Below are 18037 nucleotides of genomic sequence, written 5' to 3'. Positions count from 1 at the left end.
GGTGTATCGAGGCACTCCCCAAGGTGGAGTCCTTTCGCCTCTTTTATGGAACATGGTAGTAAACGACTTACTTACAGCATTGGAAGCAGAGGGTTTCAAGGTGATTGCCTATGCTGACGACGTTGCGATATCCGTATCTGGGAAGCACCCCCAAGTTCTCTCGGAACTCCTACAAAATGCCCTAAACAGGCTAACTAAATGGGCTAAGCAATGTGGATTGGACGTCAACCCATACAAAACAGAATTAATACTCTTTTCGAGAAGATATAAAATTCCTCAGATTAGCCCACCCAAGATTAGAGGAATACCATTAAGCTTTTCCGATCAAGCTAAATATTTGGGCCTCATTTTAGACAAAAAACTAAATTGGAAGGCAAATATTGATGAAAGAGTCAAAAAGGCTACTGTAGCGCTTTTTACTTGTAAAAAGGCCATAGGATCAAAATGGGGCTTCTCCCCAACAATAACCCACTGGCTATACACTTCGGTAATCAGACCGATACTCATCTATGGAGCTGTCGTATGGTGGACCGCACTGGACAAGATGGTAAATATAAATAAGCTCATCAAAGTCCAGCGGTCAGCAGATATGTGCATCACAGGAGCACTTCGCTCAACACCAACCGCAGCACTGGAAGTGCTTTTAAACCTAACACCACTTGACGTCTTCTCCAAAAATGTGGCTGCCAACTCATGTTTAAGGCTTAGAGCCACCTCTCAATGGACCAGTAACAATACTCGACATACTACTATTCTAGACAGTTTCACATCCATTCCTTCAAGATCCTCCTGGGAAGAATAGGGACCATTGGAAGACGATGCGGTACACTTCTATACTGACGGTTCAAAGACCGATCACGGAGTTGGAAGTGGTATCTTTTCAGAACAACTGAATCTCAGTCTATCCTATAGACTTCCCAATCAATGTAGTGTATTCCAGGCAGAAGTAATGGCGATTAAAGAAGCACTATCCTGGCTCAAAGAAAACGTTATATCTTGTAAGGATATACGAATCTTCTCGGACAGCCAAGCCGCTCTTAAATCTCTCGCGTCTGTCTCCACAAACTCTCGAACAGTCCACGATTGTCAATCATCTCTGAAGGAGAACACTGTAACATTCACCTCATTTGGGTGCCGGGCCACAGAGACATTCTGGGAAATTGCAAAGCCGATGAGCTCGCCAAAAACGGAACACTTCTGCCTTATGTTAGACAAAAACATAACATAGGAACACCACTTGCTACATGCAAATATCTTCTTAAGCAATATGCTTTAGAAACAACAAATACTAGATGGTCACAAAGTACCACCTGCCTGGCAACCAAGCAAATATGGCCAAGTATTGACTTAAAACGGTCAAAAGGCTTGATATCACTAAGCAGACAAAGTATAAGCTCTACAATTGGAGTAATAACGCGACACTGCCTCATAGGTAGACATGCTATGAGGCTAGGGGTCTACACAAATGACTTCTGTAGAAGCTGCATGGACGAGGAGGAAGAGGAAACAGTCCAACACCTTCTATGTACATGTCCAGCACTATCCATTAGAAGGAAATACTTTCTCGGTAATCCCTTCTTCGATAATACCAGTGAACTGGCGACGATTGACACAAAGCGTCTCTCTAACTTTATTAAAAGTACAAAATGGTTTGTTTAAATTCATTACTCTCCCATGAGTAACCTCATTAGTGGTATCACAATGGACCCTTGAGGTCTACGTGTGTCAATGACATCTGGACAGCCACTCTAACCTAACCTAACCATTGTATTTATAAAAAAACATAACTTTGTTTGATTTTTAAATATATATACAGTCTTATTTAAAAACGCTGTATAGAGCCTACATAAAGTTATGTTATCTCTATAATGCCTCTAAACGCAAAAATGCTATTTATAAAACTTATACAAGGTTGCATAGTCCCATAATAAGCTAAACGCGTTTTGAGGTTGAATAGAGCCTACATAAGGAAATTATTGTTATTATTATTTCGTAAATGTCATTTTGATTTCTCTCCTCTCTTTTTGAAATTAAAATAAAAACAATAATGCCTCTCGAGTTTAGCTCGTGAGCCGAAGAAACGAAGAATCTAAAAAAAATATAGATTTTCGAAAGAGAATATCATACAAATAATTGGAATTATTTTGTTATATTTTAGTTGTTATGACAACTAGCAGATTTTATAGTACTTTTGGCACTTTTTTTGATATAAGCATTGTATAACTAAAATTTATAGCAGATTTTTTTATAAATAGGAATTTTTGCAACGTTACATAGAGCCTACATAAATCCTTATTCACTGTATAACTATTCATCTGTTTAGCGAATTCTATTAAATAAGACTGATATTGTATATATAATATACAATTTAATTGAAATCGTTTCCATTATATTTGATATTTAGCGTCAACCAAAATGTTCACTTTTGTTTAATTGATATATTGTGTAAATATTTAAGAACATCATTTAATTTTTTTGACAGTCGTTTCTGCATCTTTTGAAGTTATCTGTAAAACAAAATTAATTTCGAATCGATATCTCTGCTAATCTGTAATGCGTTTCGAAAGCTAATCCGATTCGATTCGTTTATAAATTCGTACTCTGTAAAGCCCAAGCCGATTAGCCATCGTGGGGAATGATGTCCAATTCCCTCCAAACTACCCATCAAGCCAAGACCAATCCAAAAACACTCTAGACATTTGTACATACAATGTAAGAACATTAGCTACAGAAGCAAAACAATCAGAACTAAGAATAGCATTATCAACAATCAACTGGGATATACTGGGACTATCCGAGCTAAGAATTTTTGGACAAGACATAATTGAAAACCAGAATGAATTCCAATATTCTGTTACATTGGTGAGATCAAAGGCTAGCATGGAGTTAGATTTCTCACCAAAAAGAGTTTAAAGGACAGAATAATAAATGTACGATTTTTTAGTGAAAGTGGACCATATTACGCTGAAAAGAAACACACAAACACTCAGTATTCCTAGAATAATACCAAGCGAAAATATTGAAAAATATAATGTCATGCTTAAGAAAGAAATAAGACTTAATATAACTACAAATAGAATAACCGAAAATTTTCAAAGTACATATGATTCATTAGAACAGATAATAAAGAACTCGAGATAACCAACGAAACAAGGACAACTTATCAGACCAGGAAAAAAATGAACTAAGATACCTTCGGAAAACCATAAAAGAAGATGCGAAAAATGATATCCAAACATGTAACGAAACAATGATTAATAATATATTAAGCAACACAAAATCTATTAAAAAGACAAAATCATTTCTTGACAACGGAAAAGATTGGATAACATCAATTAAGAACAAAAATAACAACGCTGTTAATAGGAGAGATATAAATGAGTCTGCTACCAAGTTCTTCGAAGAACTTTTCAAATCGAGAAAAGAAATAAAAGATGATAATACATCGATGGCGGACAGTTACTCCAAATTAAATACTGTTACACTTTTTACAAAAACAGATATTGAACAAGCAATTGACGATCTTAAGACAGATAAGTGTACAGGAAATGATGGTATTGTAACAGAAATGCTCAAATATGGAAAACAACCAATTTCTACAGTCTTTACCATGATTTTTAATGACATACTTATAACACAGCAGATTCCAAAACGAAGGAAACAAGCTACAATTACTCATATCCACATAAAAGGAAATAAAGATGACATAAATAACTACAGACCAATAAGCAACATTTCTATGATATATAAACTGTTCTCCAAAGTAATGTACACAAAAATTAAGGACACATTAAACAGAAATCAGCCAAGGGAACAAGCAGGATTCCGAGAAGGTTTTTCAACAACAGACCATCTACAAACAATGAACCAACTAATTGAAAAAACTAACGAATTTGAAAAACCTATTCAAGAAACTAAACTGGGTCAATAGATATGGAATAAACATTTGGGGACAATATTTGAGCAACCTTGGATTCGCTGATGACATAGTTCTCATTTCATCAACTTCCGGACAAATACAAAATATGTTCATAGAATTGACAAATGAATGCAAGAAAGTTGGACTTCATATCAATAAGTCAAAAACTAAGATAATGACTAACCATATTAAAGATGACATATTGCTAGACAACAAACACATAGAATATATAGAAGACTCACTATACTTATCTAGGACAGATTAAGTCATTCATTAACCAAGAGAAAAAAAGAAGTTTCTAGACGCATTACCAATAGTTGGAAACAATTTTGGAGCCTACAACAAATATTACAATCGAATCTAAGGGACTAAACACGAAAATATATACTAGATTCTACTATTCTACCTGTTATGACGTATGGGTTACAGATTATATTCTTGACTTCAAGTTTACTTGACAAAATAAGAATATATATATATGGAAAGAAAACTACTTAACCTACGAATTAGCCAGAGAGTGAGAAATAGCGAAATAAGACGAAGAACTGGTTTAAAGGACGTGGTTAAACGAGCAAAACTCCTTAAATGGAATTGGGCAGGACATATATCTAGAATACAGAACCAAAGATGGACAAAAATCATTACAAAATGGACACCATCAGAAAGCAAAAGACCAATTGGACGACCGAAGAAAAGATGGGCAGACGATTTGCTTAAAGAAAGACAAAGTTGGTACAATGACGCAAAAGGTAGAGATCTTTGGGCAACATTGGTTGAGGCTTATGCCAGATCATAGAATTTTGACACGCATCCATTTATTTATTCGAACTTTGCTATTTTTTAATAATGTGTTAAAGTTGATTAAAAAAAAAATATGTCAATTTATATAGTAATTATTAATTCAAAAGAAACAGAAAATGGAAATAAATAAATAAATATAATAATAATAATAACTTTGTAAAATGTTCGAATCGAATAAAACAATCATCTAGTACTTCACTGTTTTTATAGTGTTCCGTGGATCGTTTGCTGCATTTTAGGGTCTTCCCACATATTATCGACGATCTTTTGACCCAAAAAGAACGACTTTGCTTTCTCCGCTCCACAGAACATTCCTCCATTTCTCTATTGCCGAATCTCTATGCGATTTAACAAACTCTATTCTCTTTGCCACATGCCTTTTCGCCAAGAATGGTACCTTGCGTGGACTTCGGGCTGGTAACGTTGCTTATAAAAGACGTCTTCGTATTGTGACAGCGCTAACAAAAAGTAGAAGTCCATTTCTTATTTTCCTAGAGCCTATGGAAGGGTTTTCCTTTGCTAACTGAACAATTTTTCTGTCAGTTCTTTCAGTAATCATCCTTTTTGGGCCTCGCGTTTTCGGTGTATTTTGTCATTTTAAGGCGTTACTGACCATTTTTGCTGAGCAGCCTAGGATGTCTTGAATATTTTTGTAGGTTTTTCCCTTCAAAGGCAGTTTTCGCATAAGTTTCGGATTTCTTCGGTGCAGTGTCTTGACCTTCCCATTGTTTATTTTTAAGATAGGTTAGGTTAGGTTAGAGTGGCTGTCCAGATGTCATTGACACACGTAGACCTCAAGGGTCCATTGTGATACCACTAATGAGGTTACTCATGGGAGAGTAATGAATTTAAACAAACCATTTTGTACTTTTAATAAAGTTAGAGAGACGCTTTGTGTCAATCGTCGCCAGTTCACTGGTATTATCGAAGAAGGGATTACCGAGAAAGTATTTCCTTCTAATGGATAGTGCTGGACATGTACATAGAAGGTGTTGGACTGTTTCCTCTTCCTCCTCGTCCATGCAGCTTCTACAGAAGTCATTTGTGTAGACCCCTAGCCTCATAGCATGTCTACCTATGAGGCAGTGTCGCGTTATTACTCCAATTGTAGAGCTTATACTTTGTCTGCTTAGTGATATCAAGCCTTTTGACCGTTTTAAGTCAATACTTGGCCATATTTGCTTGGTTGCCAGGCAGGTGGTACTTTGTGACCATCTAGTATTTGTTGTTTCTAAAGCATATTGCTTAAGAAGATATTTGCATGTAGCAAGTGGTGTTCCTATGTTATGTTTTTGTCTAACATAAGGCAGAAGTGTTCCGTTTTTGGCGAGCTCATCGGCTTTGCAATTTCCCGGAATGTCTCTGTGGCCCGGCACCCAAATGAGGTGAATGTTAAACTGTTCCGTCATCTCCTTCAGAGATGATTGACAATCGTGGACTGTTCGAGAGTTTGTGTAGACAGACGCGAGAGATTTAAGAGCGGCTTGGCTGTCCGAGAAGATACGTATATCCTTACAAGATATAACGTTTTCTTTGAGCCAGGATAGTGCTTCTTTAATCGCCATTACTTCTGCCTGGAATACACTACATTGATTGGGAAGTCTATAGGATAGACTGAGATTCAGTTGTTCTGAAAAGATACCACTTCCAACTCCGTGATCGGTCTTTGAACCGTCAGTATAGAAGTGTACCGCATCGTCTTCCAATGGTCCCTATTCTTCCCAGGAGGATCTTGAAGGAATGGATGTGAAACTGTCTAGAATAGTAGTATGTCGAGTATTGTTACTGGTCCATTGAGAGGTGGCTCTAAGCCTTAAACATGAGTTGGCAGCCACATTTTTGGAGAAGACGTCAAGTGGTGTTAGGTTTAAAAGCACTTCCAGTGCTGCGGTTGGTGTTGAGCGAAGTGCTCCTGTGATGCACATATCTGCTGACCGCTGGACTTTGATGAGCTTATTTATATTTACCATCTTGTCCAGTGCGGTCCACCATACGACAGCTCCATAGATGAGTATCGGTCTGATTACCGAAGTGTATAGCCAGTGGGTTATTGTTGGGGAGAAGCCCCATTTTGATCCTATGGCCTTTTTACAAGTAAAAAGCGCTACAGTAGCCTTTTTGACTCTTTCATCAATATTTGCCTTCCAATTTAGTTTTTTGTCTAAAATGAGGCCCAAATATTTAGCTTGATCGGAAAAGCTTAATGGTATTCCTCTAATCTTGGGTGGGCTAATCTGAGGAATTTTATATCTTCTCGAAAAGAGTATTAATTCTGTTTTGTATGGGTTGACGTCCAATCCACATTGCTTAGCCCATTTAGTTAGCCTGTTTAGGGCATTTTGTAGGAGTTCCGAGAGAACTTGGGGGTGCTTCCCAGATACGGATATCGCAACGTCGTCAGCATAGGCAATCACCTTGAAACCCTCTGCTTCCAATGCTGTAAGTAAGTCGTTTACTACCATGTTCCATAAAAGAGGCGAAAGGACTCCACCTTGGGGAGTGCCTCGATACACCGATCTGATGGTAGTAAAACTTCTTATGTTAGAAATTATTGTCCTGCTTTTGAGCATTAGACTTATAAGATCTATGAGTGATTTATCTAATTTCAGCTTATCCATTGCTGTTGTGATCGCCTGGTAACTGACGTTGTTGAAAGCTAGTTCAATATCTAGGAACGCTACCAGGTTATATTCTTTGTATTCGAGGGAATGTTCAATATTACGTACCAGTGAGTGAAGTGCTGATTCTACTGATTTTCCCTTAGAGTAAGCATGTTGAGCTGTGGAAATGAGACATGGTTTTAAATTATGTCTTATATAAATTTCAATCAATCTTTCCAAGGTTTTAAGAAGGAAGGATGATAGGCTGATTGGTCGTAGATCTTTAGGGTTAACGTGTGAGGGTTTCCCTGCTTTGGGAATGAAGACTACTTTTGCCATTCTCTAGGCTTTGGGAATATATCTCAACCTTACACAGCTTGTCAGAATGATTTCCAATGGTGGAATAATCATGTCTGAGCATTTTTGTAGTTCGGCCGGAATGATTCCATCTGGTCCTGGAGATTTATATGGATCAAAGCTGTCTATGGCCCATTGCAGTTTTTCCCGCGTTATTAGATCAACTAAATCGCTTGTAGAAGCTTGAGACTCTGATGTTAAGTCGTTGAGTATGTTAGAACTACCTGGAAAGTGGGTGTCTAATAACAGGTTAAGAGATTCTTCATCTGTGATAGTCCATGTGCCTGTTTCTGTCTTTAAAGCACTAGGTATTGTTGGACTTTTTGAGAGAATTTTCCTGAGTCTTGAGGCTTCTGAAGTATTTTCTATTTTACCACAAAAATTTCTCCAAGAAGACCTCTTACTCTTTCTTAATTCATTTTTATATTGCTTTAGAGCTTGTTTGTATAAGTCCCAGTCAGAAGGAGATCTAGTGTACTTAGATCTATTGAAGAGTTTACGACAGCTCTTTCTGAATGGTTCTAATTCTTTATGCCACCAATGAGGTTTCTTTTTACCCTTTAAAATGGTTACAGGGCATGAAGATCTCATTGATTCATTTAAGGCTTCGGTGAGATGATTTACAGAAAGGTCTAGTTCATCTTTACTGGAGGAGCTTTTAAGAAGGTTATGATTAAGCAGTTGTGCTAGTACCTCCCTATAACGCTCCCAGTTGGTATTCCGGTGATTTCGAAATCCCGTAGATGTATTTGCTACATCTTTGAGCTCAAACTGAATGTATTTGTGGTCAGAGAAGGAATTCTCTTTTGAGACATGCCAGTTTGAAATCATATTGTGGATCGAGTCAGAGGTAAGTGTAATATCAAGTACCTCTTTCCTATTCTTGGTTACAAATGTGGGTTCATTACCAATATTACTTATGAGTAGGTTAGTGCTTAGTAAATAATCAAATAAGTACTCACCTCTCTCATTTATATCAGAGCTACCCCATACCGTGTGATGGGCGTTAGCGTCTGAACCAATTAGGAGACCAACTTTTTTCGATTGCGCGTCCGCAATTGCCTTCCTCAAGGTGTTTCCTGGAATTGGGCTGTCGTGGCCAAGGTAGGAGGATATGAGCCAGTAGGTGGCTTTATCTGTTGTTAGGACAGCGGTGGTGGTGTCCTTGTCGCTGTAATTGGGGAGTAAAAATATGTTTAAGTCATTTTTTACTAACATGCATGACCTTGGTTCACCTTTCTCCGATGCATATAATATTTTATAGCCAGGAGTCCTGAGACCTCTGATGATGGAGTTTGAGACCCACGGCTCCTGTATTAAGACGATGTCTTCCTTGTTCATATGCAGTCGGAGTATCAGGTTGTTCGTGGCCATGATGGCGTGATGGAGATTAATCTGTACTAATCGCAGCATTGCTACTATTAGTCAGATCAACCTCCACCACTGTTTTGTCGGCGTTTTCCTCGTCTGAGGAGGACCTAAGCAGGTCTTCCTCACTCTGGGTGATGCCTAAGGTGGCGTCTTCAGTCTCCATGTCGGAGTTACTGTCGACTTTAGTTTTAGCCTCCACGTCGGATGGCTTATTTGGGGCAGTGGATGTCGATGGTTCCACTTTTGGTGTTGCATCGACCTCCATTTTCGTTGCCAATGAATCGCTTCCCTCCGCTGAAGAGGCTTCTGTGGGGGGCGTGTTTAGCGTATCTTCATCTTTTTTATATATACGCATCATGATTTCATCGAAACCATACCTAATCACGCCTTTGGTCGCGGCCAGTGGAGCCAGTGATTCCCTATTGATCAGCACGAGAGCCGATCTATAGTGACCCACTGTCTCCTTCTCAACCTTTGGTACTTTCCAGTCGTGAGTAGGCAGGTCCGGATTACTTGTTTTAATCAGTTTCATGATCATGTCTGGACAGTTGTGAAGAGCCGGGACCATTATACGTGCTCTTGGCCGGCAAGGAATATTCTCCCTTGCAACAACCTCGAGCTTGGCACCCGGCCAGACTTCTGGCAAGCCATTGACAGCAGCCCTGTATAGATCGAAAGATCTCTGATCACCACAGGCGATGAGTTTGATACGATTTTGGTACCATCCTGCATCGGCTGTGTCTTGGAGAGGCCCCTGATTTTCCTCGATAACAGATAAAAATCTGAAACCGAGGTGAGCCTTGACCTCTGCCCAATGATCATGAGAGATGTTACCATCCACATGACTCCTGTCAATGACCGCGGCAATGATCTTACCTTTGAGCGCGTCGCTGAAGGAGAGATCTTTGTTGACGGCTGATGTGCTGTTGGAAAGCACCTTCTGCCTTTTTGGTTCGGGCTTGTCACCCTCGAAAGACCTATCTCGCTTTGACGTTGAGTCGCCGCAGGTCGGTTTAGCTTTTTTGCTAAGAAAGCCACTAGCCCACTCGAGTTTACGCGTTTGCTCTGGGGTTCTTTCCGCCGCCGGTATGACACCGACTGCGGCTAGAATCCTTTCGGCGTTGCGTTGGTCTCGATTGGCCTGTGACTTCTTGGACTTCTTTTTGGCCGGCCCAGAACTATGTCCGTGTATCACAGATGTGGGTCCACCTCCAGATTTAATCGCTACCGATGCCAATCCGGGTGTGCCCTCACCCTTTGAGTCAATTCCACATGTCGCAGATTTTGTCTCTCCGGATGGGGTGTCCCTTTTTGGGGTCGCTTGCGACGTCCTAGCAGGAGCGGGGAAGAGGTGGGGTGTGGAATTTCCGCCATTGGGACTGCCGAGCGTCACAGCTGTTCCACTGACGGGTAATTCCTTTAAGTATATGTTGCGGCTAGTAGAGGGAGAAGGACTCTCGCCACTAGTTGCAACCACAGGGTTGACAACACGTTCACACACCTGATTTGGCTCGACAGCCTTTTCAGGTGATGTGACCGCATTGGCAGCCTTGGTGCGATTTTTTTGTTTAATAATTGTTTTGTTTGTTTGTTTATTTTTAAATTTTTTCATTGTATTCCCACGAGTAAAGCGGAAAGACGGTCAGCCCCGGCAGAGCCGCTTGCCGGGGTAAGGCAGAAATATGACGGACCTTGCCACAGCATCCGAAAGAGCTCGTTAACGGCTGGTTTATCCCCCAGCCTTTCATTCTTCGGCACGGTTTTCGTACTAGTACGCTCACACCACCACTGAAATTAGGAACCTCTAAACTATGATTAAATTGGGTTTCCGAACGTTGCACTATTGAGGAGTTACAACAATTCAGCGATCCAACTCAACCTTAGCTAATCACCATCCTGCCAAAAACGCACAGGACTACTGTGGTGATCATTGCCCGCCTGGCACCCACTTGGAGGGTTTGAATGAGGATTTTGCCGGGCAAATATATTTTTAAGATAACATTTATTAATATTTTATATGCTAGTTTGTTACAAATATTTAAAACTTTATATATTAAAATATTTGCTTACAGAAAAATAAAAAAACAATGAATTTTTGACACTTTTTAATTATAAAATCAAAAGCACTGCTATTTTTATGAACACTCTATATCCAGATAGTTTGAAATAATGGGTGTTCAAGCTAAAAGTCTCTAATATGAAAACGAAAGACCTTAAGATGCAAGTAACATGTTAATTTTTTTTGTAATAAAATGTGACCAGCACTGCTATTTTTATGAACACAAATGTATATTTAAAAAAAAAAAACAGTCAATTGAATAAAACAACTACTTTTTAAATTTTCTCTCTTTGTTTGAAGTCAAGAATCACTGTACATTTTTTCAATGAGTTGCAAATTCCTACCATTTGAAATTAAATACAAAAACAACAACATTCAGTTCAAAACAACAACAAAACTAATTCAAAACTTCAATCAGCAACTTGTAGTTATGCACCCAAAAAAATGTAAACAAAAATATTTATCTTTCACACAAACAACAAAGTTTTCTTGTTATCTCTTTCATTTAGAAAGAGCAAAAATATAGGAATACAAAATAATTTCCCTAGTTTCTCCTTTTGGGATCAAATTTGTTCGATTTTTCACACTCTTCTAACGACAATCGACAAATGAAGTACAACGAAACAGCAACAGCTCTCAATTAGAATTAAATAAAAAGAACAACAAACAAATAGAAAAAAAAAACATATTTTCATTTCGATGCCAAATTAACCAACAAAAAAATATTATTCATGTTTTATAAATTCACTTGCGCGAGCCGTGGCCCTCTTAATATCTTAAAGAAATTCAAACTGAGCACAACTAAAACCAAAACTAAAAAAGACAAAACTTACAAAAACAAAAAAACTCTTTTAAATATAGAGACAAAGAAATTACTCGAACTCTTAGTGAAATAAAAATAGTGAATCAAGTGCAGTGGAAATTAATTTAATTTCAAAAAAGAAAACAAAAGTTAATTAAAGGCCTACAGAGCCTGCAAAAAATAATAAATCGTCCACAAATGATGACTGATTCATTGAGGAAAATTGCTCGAAGTAGGAAATTTTATAGTGCCGTTGGAGTTTTGACAGGGTAAGTGAAAAACAACAAATTTACAGTTTTTCAACCCAAAATCCATAGTTGTCAGATTTTATTCATTCATAAAAATTATGACATCAACAAAACCAAAACTGTCATTGATGACATTGCTCGTATCTTATTTTGGATAATATCTTTAGTTCAATTAATTTAATTTGTTGCAAGTGAAATTTAAAACCATGAACTTCCTTCTTCTCCCTCGGCAGTGGCATCATCATTTATCATAATATTTTTATGTATTCAAAAGTTTGTAGTCAAAACATACGATTTTGATAGAAAGAGATGGGAGATGAAGTTCTGACGTGTTTATTATGTTTATTTACATAATTTTTATCTTGGGCAAGGCTTGACAAGACAATGGCCTGACATTTGGTGCGTCTGAGCAATGAACCCACCCAACTGCCTTGCCTCTGGTGGTCTGATTCCCACTTGTCACTTGTGGTCTTAGGGTCACGCCACATGAAAGTGACTAATTCAAAACCAAATTGGAATTTAATTCATAAAAGTTTTTCGTTTATTGTTTACGTTTTTTTTTTCTTATCAACAATTCCTCCAAAAAATTACCTCACCACCTCAACAATTGAATATAGGGTAAGAAATTTAGGAAGCATCCACTTAAAAGAGTAAAGGAGAGAGAAAGAGAGAGGGAGATTCCAACGTAAACGAACGGCACTGTTGAATTCAAGCGACCTTCAAACATCTGTTTTGCAAAAAAGGGAAATTTATTTTATAGACACAAACAATTCAGCTGGAAACACAATGTGATGTCGTTGATGCCAACAAAATATTTCATTCGCGTGCTGAATTTTTGTGGATTAAAATTACGATGTAATGAATTTAACACTTGGCAGGGAAAACTTTTAATTGTTTGTTAGATGGGTCATTTTTATTTTTAACAAATGACCAAAACTTTTAGTTGAAAGTAAACATGTTGTTGTAGTAAAACAAACATGAATTTTTGGTTGTTTATGGGTTAAAGTATTTTAAAAACTAAACAAAAATATTTTGATTCAAATGAAATGAAACGTAGTTTAGGGCAAAATAGTTTGATTGATGTATCGGTTATTTTTAGAGATTTAGGGAAGATTAAAGTGAAGACATTAAAAACGTCACGTAAAAGCAGTCAATTCAAATGATTATGAGAAACAATGGGATACACAAAATAACAAATAATAGTACACGGGTTCATCATTTTTAGGCTTCAAAAGTAAAAGATCAAGAGAATAATTCGGTGGGGACAAACGTAATTTTGCATTTTGCAACTTTACCATGAGTTTAAAATAATGCAAACATTTAACTAATATGAGACTTCAAATGACAGATGATTTTGACAGGTGTCAATTGCCAGCTTAATCACTAAACCACCAAATGAGCTGCCTTAACTTTACTATGAGTTTAAAATAATTTAAACATAGCAAACATTTAACTCATATGAGACTTTAAATGACAGATGATTTTGACAGGTGTCAATTGCCAGCTTAACCATTTTTAAACCACCAAATGACTGATGAGTTCCATTAGAGAATGACTTGCAAACTTACCTTTTTTCATTAGTCGACTTTTTACGAACCTTTTTCAGAACTTTACTATGAGTTTAAAAAAATGTAAACATAAAATTACGATGTGAAACTTCAAATGACAGATAATTTTGACAGGTGTCAAACGCCAGCATAACTATCTTTAAACCACCAAATGCATATTTACCTTTTTCCATTAGACGACTTTTTACCTACTTTTTTTAGAAGTATTCAAATATTTATCGTTTCTTCTTCTTGCAGTTGCAGTCTCGTGCTTTACGAGAAGCACAAAATCAATCAATTTCTCTCGAAACTAGTCAATCCAAGTGTCCTTGATGTTGAAAGAAAACGCCCCGACTACATTTACATTAAATACCACATCTATCGCGAGTCTATGAGGAAACTCCAACGCAAACAGGAACAAGATAAAGTAAAGTCAATATTTTCTATCTCAAGACATCTTCAGAACTAATGGTATGACTTTCTCTTCTAGAATTGGATAAATGTGATTATCAATCCTGTTGGCAAATGGTGGAAATCGTTTAAACACTCTGTGGCATGGCGTTTATTGAATATTGCTCAAAATGGTGATCAACATGAACGTCTCAAGGCCATTCAGCAATTGTCAAGTATTGATCATTTGAAAGATTGGGACTTTAGACATTTGGCACAAATTTGTGATGCAAGAACTGCAGTCTCTTTGGCAAGGTCTGGATGTGATACGAGATGGTTCTTGCCAGTTCATATGAAAGGAGTTATCAAAAATCCAAAATATGCTTTGGCTGATTTGCACAAAATGCTCGAAGATCTTCAACCTCATGATTGTGTGCACCATTTTTTGAAGAAATATTTCCCAGCAAATGATCCTCATGTAAGTCATGAACAGAGATCACTCTCACAATGAAGCAGGATTAAAGTTCTATGATATCAATTTCAGGCTGAAGATATTGATGAATTTATTCAACAAGGCAATTCCCTGTCGGTTCAAGATACAGACTTGTTGAAGGAAGTCATTGCTTTCCTTCATCACATTACAAAAGATGAAGAAATTTGCTTGAAAATCATAAAGGAAGGCGGTCTGATGCATCTTATGGAGCTGAGAAAGATCTTTGCAGGGGATAGTGAAACTCTATCGACTCTGTGCAAGGTTCTAGCTAACATTTCATTGTGTGAATCTTCAGTTCAAGACTTTTTCGCATCAGGTAAGAGATTCTTTTTGATCATTGAAGACGAACATAAAACTAATTCAATCAATTTCAATTAAAGGTTGGATTGGTGTCCTTGCTGAATGGCAAAGAGGTCATGATATCCGCTTGCAAGTGACAGGAGCCAAATGCTTGGCTAACTTGGACCATGATGATCCAAACTACACACAATACCCGCCAAATGTTTATCCTCTGCATCCTCTGATGAGGACGAGGACAAAGCCAAAGGCTGATGTTGTCTTTATTCATGGTCTATTGGGTGGTGTCTTCATAACATGGCGCCAAAAGGATCGTGTTCCAACAGAGTTGGGTCTCTATGGCAAGAATGCATTCTACACAAATGAAGTCGATGATGTGTTCTTGATTGGCGAAGCAAAACGAATGTTTAGCAAAAATGGTAAAAATGGCAAAAAGATGACCAAGAAAATTGAGCAAACATCAGCAGAGAGAGATTCTCTTGTGAGTCAAACAAAACAAAGTGGTAAAGGGCTTGAGATAAGCGATGAAGCTACCAAAGAACTTGTGGAGACATTGAGGAGTACAGCTGAATTGAGTCCCGATTGGGAAGTTGTTCATCCAGACATTCCATTAAAAGCGAATGAAGACTGCCAAGGGGAATTCAGCGTGAATGGAAGTGAATGGATAAATCATGATACGGAAGAATACACAAACTGCTGGCCGATGGAATGGCTGCCAGAGGATCACCCCAATATGAGGTGAGTTAAGACAAACAGTCTGAAAAGTGTAAACTTGTTCTTAATGTATGTCTATTTTTTCTTTTTTAGAATCCTCGGTATTGACTACACATCGGCAGTGAGTGAATGGTCAGCTAACTTCACAAAGTATTGTCCATGTGAAAAGGGCCAAGGGCATTTTGATATCCGAGCAACTTCCCTGCTTGAGCGCATCTCTCGATCAGATGTGGGCAAAGATCGTCCCATTGTTTGGATTGGCCATTCCATGGGTGGAATCCTCACCAAAATCATGCTTCTCAAAGCTCTCGCAGATCCCGACCCAAAAGTGAGACAAATTGCTGAAAGTACACGCGGAATAGTGTTCCTGGGAACACCACACAGAGGCTCCTCCATAGCCAAATGGAAGCAACACATGCAAGTGATCCTTTCGCCTTCGATTGAAGTCAAAGAACTCGAAGAAGGCTCTCCAAAGCTGCTCGAATTACATAATCGTTTCATGCATTGTCTGAAGACTTGTTTGAAGCATGTGAATATCGTGAGCATTGCCGAGGGAACACCCACAATGCTAACTTCATTCAAATTCCCCCTTCGCATTGTAACCGAAGAATCAGCACGCATAGACCATGGAGACTTCTACATTCTCAAAGATGACCATTTGAGTCTGAGTAAACCAATCTTTCGTCAGTCATTTCTCTATCAGAGGCTTTTAAGAGTCATCGAAGAATCAGTGGAGACTCCAAAGCCAGCGGAGGTTGAAGAAGAAAAAGAAGTCGAACCAGTGAGGCAGAGTTTCACAGCTCCTGCTGTGCAGAGTGTAAGTTCTAGTCTTTGGTCAATAATTCCAACATTTTTCGTCAGATATACCGCTTAGAGGGGAACTTTAGCTAGATCTGCTACTTGTGCCTGCCTGCTGCACTCCCGCCTTCCAGAGACTGTTTAGTTTTTTATAAATTTAACTAATTTTGTATTCTTTTTGTACCTACAACCTTAAATGTATTACTATTTTATATTTTAGTACATATTCTCATTTTTTTTTTGTTAAAATATTTTATTTTATTTATAAATTGTCACAAATTCATTACTTTTTTAATTAATTATAACTCTGAGCATCCATGTCCATAAAAATAAAAACAAAGAATATTTATTTAAATTTAATTAAGTGATCAAAAACTCAATGAATAGATTTTCTTTACAAGTTAAAGCTTATAATTGTAAAAGCACTTAAGAGCTTATAAAACAAAACAAAATAACTGTGTTATGAAGTAAATTTTAAAATTCTTTTAAAAATTTATTGATTAAAGAGATGACAAAATGATGTGCTTGAAAAGTATTTAATTTAAGAGCTTGAGATTATTTTCTCTTGCGAAAACTATTTTGTATTATAATACACTTAAGAAATTTTTTGATATTTTTATTAAATAAAATAATAAAATAAATTTGTCAATATTATAAATGCTTAAATATTAATTCTTTTTGTTTAACTTTATTTTCGAGAAAACACTAGACCTTGGAGTCTGGGGTATAAGCACTAGGCGACTTTGGTCGATCATATAGAACTTAATTTTGTGTTGAATTAACTTCAAAATTTGAATGCTTTAATTTTTGTATTCAGAAAAAGTACGCATACGACACAGTGACCCGTATCACTGCTGGCACTTTGGTCCTTTTGACCATGTTATTTCATCAAAGCCACGAAATTTAAATTTCGGTGTTGATCGAATTGGTGCAGCTATGGCCCTTATTATGAGTGTCGTTTGGCTTTCGAAGGGAATTTGCGGTAAAGCGGTAAAGGGATAGATTTACAACGGAACTTAATAGTCTCGGGTCTCCTGTACGTACTTGCGATAAATGGATCAGGGTAATTTTGCATTAGCATCAGAAAACATTTTTTAATTCTTTTTCGTAATAGGTTTGGGCTGATCTCAAATTTTAAATAAAAAAGAAAAAAACTGAACATAAGACAGAAATCCTGGCAACATGTGGTGGACCAAACCGACTGCATACGTTCAGTAATTTGGAGGAAATTGTCATTGACGCCTCTATAGATCCGCCAGGGATTGAGTTTGGGCAGGAGAAAATCCAAAACATGGAAACAAATTGTACGCATGTTGAGGAAGACCCAGACCCAATGAAATTACGGCGGATGAAAGTGATACTCGTATTTAAACTTGTTAAAAAAAAAAAAAAAACAAATAGAAAGGAGAGGACGAGAGGCTTTCAATTCTGAAGAACCAAACAAATATGCAAGAGGGCTTTAATAATGAAGTCAAATCAACGATAATGGAACTAAAAAAAATTTAAAGTTTGGAAGAATATACAAACAAAATTTACTATCAAAAGAAGGATGAAAACAAAGAATTGCTTGCCATAAAGAGAGAAAAGCTTCAGCTGTTAGTCTGGGAGGCGACCGTAGGGTACCCTAACTCATAAGCCGAC

The 18037-nt window shown here is 37.5% G+C and overlaps 2 protein-coding genes across 2 annotated transcripts; both read left to right on the top strand.

Annotated features, from left to right (window-relative positions):
- The first annotated feature begins 3250 nt into the window (after positions 1–3250).
- On the top strand, positions 3251–3931 carry LOC129951530 (uncharacterized). Its single transcript, XM_056063740.1, has one exon. It carries the CDS (start codon positions 3251–3253, stop codon positions 3929–3931), a length of 681 nt encoding a protein of 226 aa, XP_055919715.1.
- A 7936-nt stretch (positions 3932–11867) lies between these two features.
- On the top strand, positions 11868–17068 carry LOC129940715 (protein SERAC1). Its single transcript, XM_056049154.1, has 6 exons — positions 11868–12178; positions 13963–14131; positions 14195–14572; positions 14639–14903; positions 14968–15622; positions 15692–17068. The coding sequence occupies exons 1-6, from the start codon at positions 12108–12110 to the stop codon at positions 16470–16472; spliced, it is 2319 nt and encodes a 772-aa protein (XP_055905129.1). The 5' UTR covers positions 11868–12107; the 3' UTR covers positions 16473–17068.
- The last annotated feature ends 969 nt before the right edge of the window (positions 17069–18037 follow it).

This window comes from Eupeodes corollae, chromosome 1, assembly GCF_945859685.1.
Source record: "Eupeodes corollae chromosome 1, idEupCoro1.1, whole genome shotgun sequence".
Taxonomy (NCBI): domain Eukaryota; kingdom Metazoa; phylum Arthropoda; class Insecta; order Diptera; family Syrphidae; genus Eupeodes; species Eupeodes corollae.
This window is presented reverse-complemented; position numbering and strand designations above follow the sequence as displayed.

Coding starts and splice junctions, on each gene's coding strand:
- LOC129951530 (XM_056063740.1), top strand. CDS start 3,251: ATGATTAATAATATATTAAGCAACACAAAATCTATTAAAAAGACAAAA.
- LOC129940715 (XM_056049154.1), top strand. CDS start 12,108: ATGATGACTGATTCATTGAGGAAAATTGCTCGAAGTAGGAAATTTTAT. Junction 14,132..14,194: donor GCAAACAGGAACAAGATAAA/GTAAAGTCAATA, acceptor TTTCTCTTCTAG/AATTGGATAAATGTGATTAT. Junction 14,904..14,967: donor TCAAGACTTTTTCGCATCAG/GTAAGAGATTCT, acceptor TTTCAATTAAAG/GTTGGATTGGTGTCCTTGCT.